This window comes from Crocodylus siamensis, chromosome 4, assembly GCF_052110815.1.
Source record: "Crocodylus siamensis isolate JL-2025a chromosome 4, ASM5211081v1, whole genome shotgun sequence".
NCBI lineage: Eukaryota > Metazoa > Chordata > Crocodylia > Crocodylidae > Crocodylus > Crocodylus siamensis.
This window is the reverse complement of record NC_143398.1, coordinates 232,083,563-232,101,104: the sequence shown is the minus strand read 5'-3', so window position 1 is coordinate 232,101,104 and position 17,542 is coordinate 232,083,563. Positions and strand designations below refer to the sequence as shown.

Below are 17,542 nucleotides of genomic sequence, written 5' to 3'. Positions count from 1 at the left end.
GAGTAGATGGCTACTACTATGGGACTGTGATCAAATCTAGCTGCAGAAGTAAGCGTTTGCCTATCACTGACAACAGGATACAATTGTTTTTACCATTCCTGCATTTAAGTGTGTCACTTTTACAACGGGTAAAAAATTGCTTTGTTTTCTTAATTTAGAAATATTGTTACTTTTAGTTAGAGGTGGCCCTGCACCAAAGGCTGGATCTCACAATGAACTTCACACCGCTGCAATGAATCTAACCAAGATCTGAGTACTCTTTAGTTTAGAAATTCAGTGTCCATATAACCCAGCCCGTCACAATGATAAAGGTGAGCTGATAATTCATACCCAAATCTAAAAATAGAATGTGAAGCCTTGATAATTACCTTCAAAAGCCTGGGCATCCTTTTTGATTCTTTTGTCCTTCCTTTATTTTTGATTGCTAGTTTTAATCAGTGAAGCAAAAGCTAGGAAAAGGTGGAAATCTAAGACTAATTAACGATTTAAGAAACATGATAGAAAACTTCATATCAAAACTCCGGTGATAAATAACAGTTTCAGAGTTCAGGGTTAAGAAATATGTGAATTAATTTCATGACAGAGGTCCAGGTTCACACTGAATCCTTTAAACAACATCCAGCAAGCTCCCTTGTCTGGGTCAATAAACTGATAATGTAAGCAGCAGCAAACTATTTCCAGAAAAAGAAAATAAACTAATATGTGAGGAAGTGTACCCTGTACCATGGTAATATCCTGCCAAATAGAAAAAATATGAATAAATCATTGCATTCTCTTTACCCAAACAAAACTATATTTAGGGAGAGCAGTATTCTAACTCTGTTAAAACTTCTTAAATAAATAGCTATAAAAATAATCCTTTGCACTTCTATAGCACCTTCCATCTAACAGTTTCAAAGTGCTTTCCAAACACCAATGAAGCAGGCAGGGCAGTAAGATTTCCTTGATGTTACAAAGGGAAAATTTATGATTAAAGAGGTTAAAAAATACTTGACCTTACAGAAAATCCATACTTGACCTTGGAACAGAATTCATATAATCAAATTTCCAGTCTCATGCTTTATCCATCAAACATGCCAACCTGTGTGTTTAAAAGTTTTTCAGGAGCAGAGTCTGCTTTTCAGATGAGCAGAATTGGAAAAGAAGGAGGCTGGAGGACAGAAACCAGGTGTTGGAAAGTCATCTGACTGACTACTATAACTGGATTTTATTCGTCTTAAACTTTTGGGGGCACAAACCTCATTCTAATAATGGGAAGCTTTGGGTAGGCAGCCTCTGTGTGCTAGATCCTCTGATCCAGATTTCTGGACCAGAGATTTAGAGCCACCGTACTCCCCTTGACCTTGAGACCACTTGTATAAATGGACTTAGGTGTTTTAAATGTGCACGTATTCCACCCTGTTTATGTCTTGAAAATGTATGAATGCATCTATTTTTGCAACATACCATCATCTTGCCCTTAAGGCTGCATCACAAACTAAATGAATTGAGGTCTGTGAAACCTCTCAGGTTTTAAAGTAGAAGGCACACCCACTTGCTGTCTTTTACCCCCTTGTGGTTGTTTTATCTGCCAAGACTGCCATTCATGTGACAGCCTTTGCCTTGCATTAGAAGGAAGACAAGAGTCTGATCAAGGGTGTAGGCCAGCTCTACACACAGACTGGTGCTATCTGCAGGCATTATCAAGGTGTGAATCAGCCAGAGCTAGAGGTGATACGACACACAGAGTTTTTCACAGCTCTTTTGTTTGTGTATCTTTGTGAGAACTGTAGGATACCTGTACAAATGAGAAATAGGCTGGTTATTTTGATACCTTTGGAATGAACTCATAGGAAAAGATAGAGAAAGGGAGACATAGAGGTGGTTTCAGATGAGAGGCAGATGTGCAAGCCAGCTCTAATTTATACTGCTAGTACCACATGTGGCGTGGTCTTTACCACTCATGAGTGTAGACAGAGTGCTCTGAGAGCGGCTTGTTTTCTAGAAATGACAAGCATGTGCATTGTATATTTTTAATATAGACATGGGAATACTCTGTTAGACTTCCTTGTGTTATACATAGGCCGATAAGGTTCTTTGGGTGAATCTGTTATCTTTTATTAGACCAATTTAAACAGTTGGAAAAATGTAAGTTGGTTTAATAAAAGATACCAGATTTACCTAAAGACCGTTGTCTGCCTATGTCCTTAGACCAACACGGCTACAACCTACACCCTTGTATTATACATAACTCTGTTGGTCTACATTACCGAGTCTATAGGCAGACTCTGCAGATACAGTGAAACTGGAAAACTATTGCGCAGATATGTTCTTTGTGATGACAATTTAGCTTTGAACGATGTACGGTTGCACGCAGGAATGTAACCTCAATTTATGTAAATGGTGGGTGGGTTTAGCAGTGCCTGTAAAGCAGAGGCCAGCACCTAAAGCAAAAATACCACAGCACAGGTCTGTGTCAAGAGGCAACTGCAGACTCCTCTTCTGCTTGGTGAGCTAGAAAAGTGGACTGAGCTGTCCAAAGAGGCTAGAGATCTTCCAAAGAGCCGCCAGAAGAAAAGGCTTGTCTCTCAATCTTCCTCAGGAGAAGGGTGGCAGTAAAAATACTGGTAGGCCATCCCAGTAGGAATGCTTGTGGTAGCAGAGCAAGCCAAGTCAATGCTACTCCAAACCAAAGCAGGCATACACTTCGGGGTCCTATTTTTCTTTAAAATCTGATATGGAGCCTATGTCCCTCCTACCGAACCTATGAGAAAATTCTGGTTTTATTTACAAGGCTACATTTCCACTTTAAAACCTGAGAGGTTTAACAGGTTTAATTCATTTAAAGAGATACATGCAGGAAACCCTTGCCATTTGTGGGGGATACGTTCTCGTATCCCCCACGAATGGCAAAATCCGCAAATAAGGCACTGCGTTCATGACTGCAATGCCCCCGGTGGCTGGGGAGGGGAAAGCACCACTGCACTGGTGCTGGCAGTGATGGGAGCCCAGTGGCAGCAAGTGCAGAGCTCCCAAGGAGCTCCTTTAAGTGTATTTAAGATGTGGGTTCAGCACTCACAAATATTTGAAACAGTGAATGCTGAACCCGCGAATAGCGAGGGTTTACTGCCTTTAAAGTACGTGCTATTCAACTGTCTCAGATGTGTTTCTAGGAGAACGTAAAACCTTCCCTGACTGCCCTTAAAGCTATTAGCTTTTGGTTTCTGCTGCCCATTCTTTGTTTCCACATCTACCCCTTAAGACCAAAACTTTAGGAGGTTTCTTGTTTTGTTTTGTTTCGAAATAGTAACATTTGGTCTTGTGCCATAATTTTAAATGGATGTGAAAACTTTGTAAAAAAATATAGAGATGGGTTATTTTTTGATAAACTGGATGATCTGACTCCTGGCTTGTGTATTTGCCTTTGAAATAGAAGCAGGTCAGACAAAAGTTATCATGGCGTTAGAAGGTATTGTTTAAAAAAGTGGTGTTTCATTTAGGTCAGAGGTTCCCAAACTTTTTCTTACTGTGTACCCCCTTCCAGATTTACCAGCTGCCCGTGTACCCCTACCAACACAGGTTTGACATTTTAACCCTTTAAATGCCAAGTAGTATACTAATGAAAATTAAAGTCGCCATTACACAATTTCTCCTGTGTAACCCCCAGAGATATCTTGCATGCCCACAGTTAGGGACCCCGATTTAGGTAATGGTTTAGAACTTTTAAATTTAACAAGAAGCTTTTTTTTTTGACAGAATCACCAGTTTCAGCTGTTGCCCAAGCTTTTTCATTTTTTTCAGACAACGTTGATATGATCTAGCTGTGTATCCAGAACCATCAAAAGGAGAAATGTGTGACAAGAGGAACAAATGTTACAGCAACACCGACATCTATAAACAGAAATGCTGCTAATTAATGGCTCATCCATCAATTCTGTATCTGTTTATGCAAGAATAACACAACAGGGTGTTTTCCTCTTGTGGAATAGAAATTGGTATAAATAGAAGCAGTACCAACCAGAGGGTATTTTAGTTGAAGTTTCTTGATACAAGACACCACTACAGCCATGTATAATAGGAAGATTGTTTTCTACCTATTCAGTTCTGGAGTTGGTGTATCCTGAAGGAGATCACGCCAATGATTCTTCACTTGCCTAACCTTCAAAACACCTTGTCAGATCAATTCGGACCATTCTCAGAAAATCGTGAGTCATCTGTCAAAGAGTCAGGCAGCCCCACAGGATGTCTTTCACAAGTGGGATTGCCAGAAATAGACCAGAACAAGTGGGAGAATTTCTTCCAAAGGGTGCTGTAGCTCAACTTCCCTGACAGAAATTGTTCTCATCCTGTAGAGAGCAGAACTGATGTATGCTTTTCTTTCAATTCCCTTGATACATGATAGTTCCGAGAAAAGTGGGGAAAAAGCAGTATTCATAACAGTACCAGCTTGGGATAGGCCAGTCTTGTATTCACAGGAGATGACTCTCTCAGTAGAGGCCTCCATAGCCCGACCTGCCCTAGTCTCATCAGGTATCAATTACTTCCTATGTCCGAATGTAGTTTCACTCCACCTGACAGCCTGGATAACATTTACTGAGAGAAGCTGTTCAGCCGAAGTTCAGAGCATTCTGTCCCAAAGCAGGACCTGTCACCAGACTGACTTAAAAACTAAATGGAAGAAGTGTTCAATTTGGCTCTTACATCACTAGTTGTGTCCCTTGACAATCCATGCCTATCCCCTAGCTCTCTGCCAGTTCCATAAGAGTCCACCAAGCAACAATATCTGCACAGTAGGAGTGTGCAAAACAGGCCCTGTTCGATTTGGATTCAGCCCGAATCTGGGACAGTGATTCGATTTGGCCGAATCTAAATCTGAAGATTTGATGCCAATTCATAGAATCAGTGATTCAGACATAGACACAGCTTTAGAAGTATTTCCTACATACCTTGAGGTAGCAGGCATGGCTCATGATTGCTGTGACGCTGGGGCAGATGCAGCATCCCACAGGAGCGTTTGGGGGGGGCACATGCTGGGCAGCAAACCCAGAAGTGGACTGGAAGTACTTCTGGTTCACTTCCGGGTTCACCAGGGAGTATGCAGGGGGGCTCCCTGTCAGCAATCAGCCGTGGTGGGACCGAGTGCCCCCCCAGACCCAGGAGGCACCAGTTGCTGAGCTAGGGAGGCGCAGGGGGCATGCTCCCCAGTAGACTCGGAAGTGGACCAGAAGTGCTTCTGGTCCTCTTCTTGGTCTGCTGCTGAGCATGGTGGGGAGCCCCCTGCACTTCTGTGGGACGCTCCATGCATCACAGCATTCATGAGCCCCTGCTACCTAGAGGTATGTAGAAAACATTTAAAGCTGTGCCTATGTCCAAATCACTGACTCTTTCCAAATCTCTCCAAATCAATTTGGAGGGGTCCAATTCAATTCAGAGAGATTAAAGAGACCTCTGATTCTCTTCAGATTTGGAGAGTCGGCCATCAAATCAGGCCAAATCGCCACCAAATTGAATCAGGGACCGAAGCTTCACACAGCCCTCCCATCCAGGATGGTACTATACTTTGCTGCCCTTAGCACTCTACAGTGCTCAATGCCTGAGTCATACCTTTCCCCTATTCAGGAGAACCTGTCGTCTTTGCACCTCAGCGTAGAATGAATGGGGTCGATGAGTCACACATTTAAGCCCTTAACTAGCCACCCACCAATTAAGACCATTTTACTATTGACCATTTCATCAGCTCAGAAGGCAGGGGAGTCTCAGGTTATCAGGGTCGATCACTCCTACTTGTATTTCAAGAGGACAAGGTAAAGCTCATCCCAAATTCCTGCCCAAGTTGTTCCAAATTTGGTATGAACCAACACACTGATTTCCCAGCTCTCCTCCCAAAGTCACATTCAAAATCAAGAGAAGGTAATATTCATACACCTACACGCACTGTCTTTTTGCTCTGACAAGATACACATGCATCCTTACTACTATTTGTAGCCTTTCCAGCTGATAAAAGCTCTAGCAATACACTCTCCGAGACAATCTCAGTGGTCCTGCAACTGTATAAAGGCATGCTGTAGATTAGCCTGGTTAGAATAATCACTTTGCTGTCTCTTAGCTCATTTCCCCAGAGTCCAGTTCTGAAGTCTGTAGGGCTGATGCAGTCTCCACACCGAGCGTCCATGTGCAGGCCTCCAGAGAGCCACTACTGAGTCTTAATTCTACGGGATTCTGTACTGGCAAAGACACTGCGGGAAGTTTGGCCTGCTCCACTCTTTATCTCTTTGGAGGGGGACAATTTTGAAGATACGAACTCAGATTTCTGCCTTTAATGAACACTGCTGGCTAACGTAATTCAACCTTGCTTCTATGGGACATATGCCCACGAAGACTAGAATCTGTATGGATAATGCATCTTAGAGAACCACAAGTAATTATTCCTTTTTTTTACATGCATTTTTGCATGAAAATGGCTATTTATGTATCAGAAACTTGCAAAAACACGATCTCATTTCTTCATTCTTTTAATATAAAAGAGGATAGATTTCACTTGAAAACGGTCCAATTTCCACTTTGGTATTTGTTCTTTTTTGAGAAAAAAACTGCATGCCAAGCAAGCTCTTCTGTGAAAATGAGCCTATTCTCAAGTTCATAAGGAAACATGAAAAGCCTTGGATTCTACATCTATATCTATTTATTATTTTCTGTGAAGCTCACAAACACTGAGGAGATTAATCTTCAGCACCCCTGGGATAAAAGGAAACCCTCCATTTAGCTCTATTCAGAGATAAACATCTAATAAATAGACAGGTGAAGTGAGCTTACCAAGGTCAAAGAGGAGTCTGTGGCAGAGAAAAACTCCGACCACTAGCATTCTCAGACCTATTTATATACATTAGAGTTATTTACTGCCTTGAACCCAAAGATCACTCTCTCTCTGATGTACCATATCTAATTTATACAAAGAAGTGCATGCAATTCACTTCAAGTATCTTACTGACAATTTGTGAACCATAACTAATTGTGATCTTACAGCCAACTTTTTGCCTTCTTCTTCTGTACTGATTATTGTACCAGCCAACAGAAAAGCCAAAAGGAAGCCTGAAACGTTCTTTGCCTAACTGATCTGTAATCAGGGAAGTCTCTCTGTACAGTTCGTGCACAGCCACAGGATAAAGCAGAAAAATACTTGCCCTGGATTCCCAGGTGATGAGAACAAACCAAAGGCTTGCAGAGTCCTAGTTTCAGACATGAGTGTTTGACCATTCCTTACTGACATCAAAGGCTATTTCTCCTCTCAAATAAAAGTATTTGTATTTTAAATGATAAACCATTAGCCTACAGGATTGTGTGCGGCCTCTAATGAATTTAGGTTTAAGTAGCGAATAGCGCTCTCAAACTTCAGAGTAGTTTATGAATTCTGGAACCTTTCACTGAACTGATCTTCCGGACATAAATTTCACCCCTCATTACTTAAAGAGCCCATGCTCCTTATTCTACATTGCTATCTTAATGTACCTGAATATTCGTTGTAATTTCTCTCTCAGGTATTTTACAAAATGCATGTACTATAATTGAGGAGAATTTTATCTGCACCCTACTATAAAAATTACTTGCTCCGTCTGTCTGTAAGCTCTGTATACAGAAGTCCCTCAAGGAGGTTGTCTCTGCTATAAGGGTGAGAATCTTGACAAGACTTAACATCATTTACCAATAAAGATGCATGCTCTGGCTGTATCTTATTACTTATTCCACTGACATGACCACTATGCAACATTTAAAGTTCATTAGCGGCAATATTTATTCAGGAGCCAGGTATATTGATATTGTTATAAGAACTCTGTTTTATATATCCCAGAACAATAATTAAGTTTGCAAAAAAACCCACATATGTGGCCAATGGTCAATAGATCAAAAGTGTTTATTACAGAGAAGTTACTTTTATGACTACTCAAATATTAATTTGAACAGGCTGCACACAGTAAAACTAACTTACCATGGTGTCAGGGAATATGAGACCCATGTTGCATAACCATACTGGAGATTTCCTAGTAGGTTTCTTCATTTGTTACAAAATATGTAGCTGGATTGTGTCAAAAATTTTCTGCAGACGTCCACATTCAGAGGTATGTTCTGTTTAACATTCATGGCACAATATGGCAGCTATTGTGGCATTAACCACAGGAAATGGGCTTGATCCCAGAATCCACTGAGCAGTCACTATTCCCAGATGATCACTTTTGAAATGGTAGCAACTATACTTGCATTCATTACATACATATCACTAGTAATTTATAGTAAGTTTTCTGCCACATCGTAACATTTTTCATATTTGATCTTGCATCCATTGTTAATATCAAATGTGGTATGACTGTGTCCCACACTGAGTGGGGAAGGACTTTTCCCCACTGCCCATGACACAGCATGATCCCGGGGAGTGGGATAAGCCAGGAACCACTTGCTGCTACCTCAAGCCCACAGTGTGATTTTCCCTGCCCAGTGAGCTCCATAGGGCCGGCAGAGCAGGGAACGTGCACAAAGATAATGGACATCCGCCACAATAAAGTAGCAGAGGCTATTAGGACCTTTTGTTGCGCCACTGATTTTCCTGTCACGAGACACAATAAAAGGCAAGGACATCTATTTGGTCAGCATCTGTGCTCCTAAAAAGTTTTAAGGTGGTGCAAATGAAATGTCAGACTACATCAGTTTCCACCTGAAGATTTTGAAGCCTCTGCTTAAGTGTGCTTTTGTTACTTAGGCGCATACATGCATTTTGGTCCATTCTCTTCTTCTTGCAAGGAGGCATCTTATAATAATTATCCGATCACTACCCTCCCCCTTTTTTTTTTAAAGCAAAAAGTGTCTCATTATCTAGAGGGCTGGAAACTAATGTGCATTTCAATATCTAATTTAATGTAAAGGCAGAAATAACCACAGTAGACTTTTTCTGACCAAAGCCATGCAAGTTTTAATTTTAGTGGGACTGTCCTTGTTAAATATTTTTAAAAATTGAGATTTTGGGGCACCTGCATAACTGGGCTGAAACCCACTTCATCCTCATGGGAACACAAATATCCTTTTTATGTGTTCAATATTATTACCATCATCTGGATAAAGTAAAACAAAAGGAACAAAACATACTCTGCAGTATGGGCAAAGGAAATTGCCACAAGAAACAAGAACGATATTTGCCTTTTAAAAGAGGGGTCAAATAGAGGGGCAGGCAAACCCCAGCACAAGTACCAGAGTGTGGCATGCAAAGGCATTTTGCCTGGCACGTGTGCCTCAGGGTGGAAAATTTAGAAGAGGCCAGAGCTGTGCTGTCCCTTGTGGCTCCCCTACCACCCACCCCCTGTACACCAACATCTTCCAAGTTGAGGTTGTGGGTGTTTTGGCACTCTGCCCAAAAACGCTCCTTCCCTTGGCCTAGTACCTTCTGAAAATGTGCACTGACAAAACAGCTTGCTACTGTTTTGGGCTATAAAATGCAAAATCATTTACAATCATTACTTAGACACATTTGTCATTTCCTTAAAATGTTAAAAATGTGCTTATTGTCCCCTTTCAAATGGCAGAAAGGACAATGAATGTAACAACTGAAAGAGTTTTAAGAAGAAGCAAGAAGATACTAACGTGATGGTACTAGAAACAGAAAATCTTAGATTGTAATGGAGGAAAACATGGAGAAGGTGAAAGGAAACACGCAAAACTGAATTATTTAATCACTGGTTATTAGCATTCTTAATTAACAATGATAACACAAAATACTCATTACATATGTTAGATATACGTGTGTGTGAGTGTCTATTTATCTATCACTAGCGAGTATTTGTGTGTGTCACAAGCAAACAATAAAAAAGCCACCCATACCTGATATACCTTCATGATATCAACAGTCCTCTCCCCATTCTGGTCTGTGGGTCCCTGGTTCTGCAGTAGATTTCTCACGGTCTCTTCCATCCTGAAGTATGAAAACATGTAAAAGATGAAAAATCACTGCATATAGTAGAGAGACATATTCAGTGTTTAGGATCCGATAAGGGACAAAATTCATTGCTTTACTGGTTATTACCAAACTGATATTTATTGGAAATTCTCGCCTGCATGATGTTCTCAAGCACAGATATTGGCGCAGACGTCATGCATCCCTAGTGAATCTAGTACAATAGGACAGTTGGTCATCAAATAACATTTCTAATATTATATATATTACAGGGTCACCAAAATAAAACTTCTTATAAAACATTTCTCCTGTGTGCATGCTCAGGTACATTAAAATGAAACTTCAAAACCAGAGTTCAGAGAACCTGCCCGTTACATGCTGTAAGTGTACCAGTGATCTGCCTCCCCAGAACGTATGCCCTCCCCGCTCAGCAGGTGAGACTCGATGTGGCAGGGCAGAGCAGGGCAGGGAAGCTTGGTGCCACCGAGGCACCAAGGCACCTTGCCCACCTGGCAGCAGCGGGGGGTGGCAGCACAGAGCTGTGCCCCCCACTGCTGCTGAGTGGATGCAGGGTGCCTTGCCATGGCAGTGAAAGGCTTGTGGCCATGGCACCAAGCTTCCCTGCTCTGCCCTGCTGCACTGGGTCCTGCCTGCTGTGTCATGGAAGCTCCAGGGAGAGGGCAGCAGGGCAGGGAGCCTGAGCCCACAGCTGGCAGACCACATCTGCCCCGCCACGGACTCTGCTTTGGCCGTGCTGCGGCTCTATGCTCTGCTGTGACATAACGGCCATCACCTCCCATGGGTGGCTTGGGGGGCAGGGGGCTGCAGACCTGGGTCCCTGGTCCCACAGCCATGGCAGCTGGGGGCCTCCTCTGGCAGGGCTGAAGGGTGTGGGGGGCTGCGGGTGGGGAGTCAGGGCACTGGCAGGACTGGGGGGGCTGTGGATGGGGAGTGAAGGGCACGAGCAGGGCCACAGGGCTGTGGGTGGGTAGTGAGGGGAACCAGGGGCCTGTGGTTGGGGAGTGAGGGGCACCAGTAGTGCTGGGGGGCTGTGGGTTGGGAATGAGATGCAATGGCATGGGCAGAGCACCTGCTGATTAGGGCTGCTCAGCCCCACAAAGCAGTGGGGTGGGGGACAGCCACAGCTGGACACATGTCCTGTTAGGCAAAGAAGTCAAAGAGAACTCTGATTTTCCATGATAAAAAGCCCAAAATCAAATGCCAAAATTTATAGGTCTTTAGAATTCTTTTTATTGTAATGATTGAGACATTGATAGGCTTCCAAACTCCCTTAAAATTGTAAACATATCAATAAAATATTGTGTTCAACTGATACCTACACATATAGTGGTGTTTCACTTTAATCATGGAAAAATGTGGAGTTTGGGGTTTTTAATTAGAGAAGTTCCATTTTTATCAGATAATTTACGATTTTTAAACACAGAAAACCAGGATCCCTGGTGATCTTTAAGGAGTTTGAAAATGCAGAACAGGCTCCCTAGCTTTGCAGAAAACATCAAAAGCTTGGTAAAAGGGCTAAAAGAGGGGATAAAGGAAAAGGGAAACTGGGCTATATTTCATTTTAATGCACAATAGAATTGATGAATTTGCTGGTTTCCCACCATTTTGCCTTCAGTTAGGTGGTTCGTATTGTAACTTTGACTGATATGAAAACCTGGAAGTAAGGTGAGCTAGCACTGAAAAGCCAACAATTAGAGGAAAAAACACTAAGTGCGGAAAAAGGAACAAACCAGCCTGGACACCCTTGAAGCTTGTGAAGTTTGCATATAAAGTAAAGCCATCTCAACTCCCTCAGGAACTGAGAACTGAAGATGAGCTGTGCCTAGAGGAATTCTGCCTTCTCACGCCAGATGTAGGACACACAGTTTTGTGAGTGAACTCTCCTAACAAATTCGGAGTGTAGGGAACAGTACAAAGACTGGCAGCATCGCCAGACGTGTCCTTGATCTGTTCTCCCTTGAAGGACTGACCAGCAAGGAAGGTCTAAGACTGTAAGCCTGTAAGACAGGGGAGGTCTAAGACAGTCTAAAACTGTAATTTTATTAGAGTTTAGTCACTTCAATATTGACATTAAACGAAGAAACTTAATATTGTTGGGCTGAAAGTACACCATAAATGGAGTTGATCTGTAGCCTATCAGTAATCGCAACCCACGTAAAAGCTGATGGTTATGGTTAGGCTTCGGTGACGCATAGGGGAGACATGGGGGGGCATGTGCCCCCCACCCTGAGACTGGCCCTTGCTGGCCGGGGAGCAAGGGGTGAAGGCTGGTGACCCCTCTGAGATTGCGGGCATGCCGAGAGAAGTGCTGGTGGCACTTCCAGATCTGGAACTTTCAGCCACTGGGGGACCGCCCCCAGTTGGTGATCGGCCACTGGTGCCCCTCCAGTATCAGGAGGCACCAGTTACCTATGTGTTTATGGACCTACTTATATTGCAGTTTCCATGATCACCATGGAAAAATGGCATTTCCTGTGATTCTGCACAGAATTGCCTGGAAAAAATAAAAGCTTACTAGAATGCAAAGAAAGCATGACAATCCCTGCAGCCAACAAGCACGTGGTTTGAGAGAGCACTACTGAGAGGCAGAGCTAGTGACAGAGACTCGGAGAAGGTGCCAGTCGGGAAAGCAAAAGGGTTTTGACACCATCTTTTAAGAAGCCAGATGCAATGCTGCAGCAATGCAGCAGTCTGAAGATGAGTGAAAAGAAATCCAAGAAACCTAAATACATTTCAGCTCAGGATCATATAAGGCAGTTCCCTATAGGAAGCTTGCACGCAGATGGTGGTAAATTTTGTTCGCTGTGCAACAATGCGACTCTGGATATGTCAAAGAAAAACAGCATTGATCAGTATTTAGAGGCTGAATTGCATATAAAGAAAAAGGCTGCTGTAGAGGCTGAAGGTCAGAGCAAGAAACAAACAACTATGTCCTTGATCATTAAAAGCACCACTGAAAGCAGTCTGGCAAGAAGAGAGGCTACATTTACACTACTGGGGGCATTCATGACCGCCAACATTCCTCTGGAGAAAACTGATGAACCTAAATTAAGGGACTACTTGGACAAACACGTGACAAATGCTGGCACTTTCCCCTGTGCAAGAAAGCTTCGCCAAGATTATCTACTAGAAGTAATTGCTTCACATGTTCAGTCTTCAAAATCTGCATTTGCAGATTATGAATCAATCTCCATTGTAGCAGATGAAGCAAAAGACGCCCACATTAACTATGTTCTGCACATTTTATTTGTAACCGGGAACTGGACAGACTGTGACCTGCCTGTTTTTCAAACAGCTGGTTTGCCTCACCTCTGTCAAATTTTTCTACCGTGGCACAAGCTGTGGTGAAGGCTGTTATAAACTACAGCTTAGAATTGAACAAGACCTACAATGTGGATGTGCAAAGCTTTCTCTGATGTGCGCCATGGAATGATGCCCAACACAATTTACATTACCTGCAATGTACACATCCTTTCTTTAATAAGTGACATCTGGCGCACACATTTTCCTGATATGGACAGCTACATTTCCTCTTTTAAAAAAGCATTCAAACATTGTCCAGGCCATAAGCTTTGATACAGGGAGACCCTCGCCAATCAAAGCAGGGATCTACATGTGACCGTGTCACTTCTACCAGAGCCCATGCTTACAAGGTGCAATTTGTGGTTTGACACAGTTCATTACCATGCAAAGAATATGAAGCACTACCCTCAATTTGTATTCAAGGAGCTTGAAATCACGCCTGATACACAATGCATACTTAGTCTAAGTGATCTCTTAAGACAAAGTGACATTGAAGATCAAATTTAAGTTTGTGGCTAAAAATGCAATCCGGTTCATGGAGCTTCTAATGTGGTTTGAAAGTCAGCAGGCTTTGATCCACCAAGCACCCTACAAGCTAGTGGATTTGATAAGCTGGGTCAAAGTCATGGCATCACAACAACTTTCAAACTGTGACCATGAAACCAGCAGAGACAAGAACTGTTCTAGGCAATAGCTGCAAAGCTGAATCAGTACTACACGTACAATCAGTCACCGTTTAAACAACTGGCTGCCTTCTTTTTTAGTGCCGTTCACATTTTTTACATCAATCAGATGCTTTTTCTGAATTTCAACCCTCAGTCATTGAAATCAATCTCTGGATGGCAGAAAGAACATAACAAGGAATGTGCTGCTTATATTAACTTTATCAAAGAGTGGCAGATGTTTTTGACTGTGACTGTGTTTTGGGCATCTGTTTTTGAGTGATCGCCACATCTCTACAACTTGGCAAAATGCTGCCGTACCATTCCAGCCAATTCAGTGGATGCAGAATGGACAAGAGTTCACACCGCAGAGACAGAGGATGTCAGCTACAACTGCTGGTGGATGCTGCATGCCAGCATTTAACAACTAACATGAATTGTTTCCATCAAGGTTAGCAGTATTTAGTATTACTAATTTTTTTTGTAGAACTTTTTGTATGATGATTAGTTATAATTCATATTGTGTATAAATGTATATTCGTAATATATTTCAATTTAGATTTAAATTTAATACTAAGGTTTATGATAATACAGTAATTTATTTGATATTTCTGCAGATTTTGCTATTTAGTTATGATGTGGTTTTTGCCTCTAGGCCAATCAGCAGCAATGAATGGAGACACCAGGCCCCTCAGCCAATCAGTGGCAGGGGAGGGGGGCTCACTGTGAAAAGACTGCAAAATCAGCTCCATGAGTCTCAAGCAGCCTGTGAAAATCCCTTTGTCTTGTTGCAATTTATATAGGTTCCAAGTTATGGTAGTCACTCTTTATTCAGGCTAAGTGGACGTAGTAATTAAGCATAAGACAATGAAAGCATTAGGCTACTTTCAAGGCTAATCAGAAAGTAAGTCATTTCAATGAAGAGGATTCCCTGAACTGATGGCAAATGCTGGGCATAAAACAGAGTGAGTGTGTGTCTGTGTGTGTGCGCGCGCGCGTGTAGATACGCACATGCATATGCACACGTGTCAGAAGAAGCAAGCAAAGAGCACAGAGACCCTTGGGATACAGAAATGGCTACAAGGGTAAGTTTAGAGCACCTACTTTATTTAATGTGTTAGGTTTACTTAAGACGCTTGTAAAACTTTATGGATCGACTCCAGAGTTTGGAGTGGTCCCAGTGCATATTCCTGAGACTTTTACCTTTTATCTGCAGAGTTTCATATGCACACTTACACCCTCATTAAAACAAACTTTCACCTCCCAATAAGCAACCACTTGATGTTTTACTTCCTTTCCTATTTTCAGCAGTGTCTGGCTGCAACCAGAATTCTCTCCCGAAGCCTCCGGTCTCGCAAAGACCCTGTTAGAGATGGGTAGGTAGCTCTGTTAGTCTGAAGTCAGGCAGAAGGCAAGGGAGAGGTGCACCTTATAGTCTAACTGAATCAGAGATGCATAAGCAGATACCTTCTGATTAAAAGACCCTGTTAGGGAGGGAAGCAGGCTGCTTTTTGAATTTGCAAGCAAAGGGAGTTTGGGGGTCTACCTTGGGGGGTCTTCCAGAGGAGACTGGACAGGCACCTAGCTGGGGTTGTCTGACCCCAGTGCTCTTTCCTGCCCAGGGCAGGGGGGTAGGACTTGATGACCTACTGAGGTCCCTCCCAACCCTAGCTTCTATGAATCTATGAAAAACACATGCCTGCTGTTGTTTGTCGCTAATGCATTTAGGGAAGCATCACTCTGTGTCTCATTTAGCATAAGAAAACACAGTTGTGCCAGAGAAACACATACCTCCTATCTTCACTTTCTCCTCCTAAAGGAACAGCTGTGCTAGATCCCAAACACTGGCTAACCACTCAGGCCAAGGGACAATAGTCTTGTCTTTATATAACCTTTGCGTAGCTGATAGTCATTCTAATCTTTCAATCTGGTCAGAATTTATAGTACATGTTAATCTAGTGACAACCTTCCTGTTTACTGAGCTGTCTTCTTTCAAGTCAGCAACATCCTACTTCCTTTGCTGACACTGTGAGGCATTCATCCTAGTCATATCCCCACTGACATTTTGCTTATTTTTATTATATTTTATTTCAGTTGATGTCCATGTTTTGGGGTTTTTCGGACTGCTCACAGAATAGTTGGACCATCTGTTGACCAAATGTGAATAAAAATAAGCCAGCTCTAATCTCTAGTGCAGACAGTGCTGCAGTTATTCAGTAGCAGATTTCTGCTCAAAGGCTGACCTTAATCAGATCATTTTTACTCATGAGGCCAAATCCTTTGGTTCCTAAGAGAATCCATAAGAGAAGACAGCAAATGGGTTTTTCTTTCCTAAAATGGGCACTCCTAATTTCTGAAGTTAATAATAAAGACAGGTCTTCTTTTCGTTTATATATCAATGAATTTATAATCCGTTGAAAAACCTTTGCAAATGAATAAACAGGCAAGTCAGGAAACAAGATAAAGGACAGATCTCACTCTCAGTGAAGTAAACTGGAGTTTCTTATTGAGACTTCAGTGTCTCTGTATCAGACACAATAATATGTAAGTGCAAATGAACAAACAAATTAAACCACTTCAAACAATAAAATATAAAGAGTGCTTCAACTCACATAGTTGTTTTTTATGAGACTAGAGTTCATCTTAATGTATATCTTCTTTGCATAGACAATTTGGTTTATCCCTTTTGGATTGCATCTTTATTAAAACAAAAACAGAAATCCATCTTGCCTAACAGCTTTGTCATGACTAACCGTAACCTTAGTCTACACTGATCCTTGTGGAATATAATTAGAACCTTCTTCTAGCAAGACTACAGTTTCCACTTACCAAATAAAATTGCAGAGACAGATTCTCCCAAGTGACAAATAGAGCTGTTTTAACTACAGGTTAAAAACACTGTTTGGGGTTACTTATTTTTTCTGTATTTTACAGAAATTTGTCAACGAAATATGGATCCTATGTAATTCTGAGTCACTACATACAATAAAATTTACTTTAGATTCTCAAAGCACCTAAGATCCCTTATATAAGGTGTCAGGGGAAAAGCACAACAATAATATGAACGTGATTCTGTCAAAGATGCTTATATTCTACTTGTCAAAAATGCTTACACTCTACTGTCCTGCAAAGTTTATCCAGCCCTGCTGTTGTGGTTTAGAAGTTGCTTTTGTTAACTGTCCTTTTTCATTTGAAACCTGGTCTTCCATTTTCAGGAGAGATTGCTTAATCAAATATTCTATATTGTTATAATTTAATCTTGTTCCTCAAACACTAGGACTGATTGCTGATTTAACGGTGGCTTTAATACAAGCTCGTTCTTTTATTATAATCTGCACAATTAAAGGATACACCAGTAAAATGTATGTGCTTTTTAAAGATTGCCAGGGCATCTCTAGATCCAGCTTCAGTCACAGCCTTGTTCTGCTTGGATTCAGCTCTCAAGTTAAGCCTCCACTTGGGTAAGAGCAGGAAAAATTTGGAACCAGTGTGACAACCAAGAAAGAAACAGCTTTACGGTCTTGGTCCACTACACAACAGGGTAGATATGCACTTTACAGACTAACTAAATAGGATGGATAAAGAGAGGCACTGGAGCTACATGGGGAAGTTGCTGGGGGAAGGGATGAAGGGGCTTGAAGCT

At 41.9% G+C, this 17,542-nt stretch overlaps 1 protein-coding gene and 1 pseudogene across 5 annotated transcripts in view; one reads left to right on the top strand and one right to left on the bottom strand.

Moving 5' to 3' along the window:
- NCKAP5 (NCK associated protein 5) overlaps nt 1-17,542 on the bottom strand; it is a 702,047-nt gene that overhangs the window by 206,897 nt on the left and 477,608 nt on the right. For all 5 annotated transcript variants that reach the window (XM_090045889.1, XM_090045887.1, XM_090045883.1 and 2 more), the window contains one exon: nt 9,841-9,931. In XM_090045889.1, coding sequence (XP_089902015.1) covers nt 9,841-9,931 — 91 coding nt within the window. The remainder of the gene's footprint in view (nt 1-9,840; nt 9,932-17,542) is intronic.
- On the top strand, nt 12,632-14,330 carry LOC149867656 (uncharacterized; annotated as a pseudogene).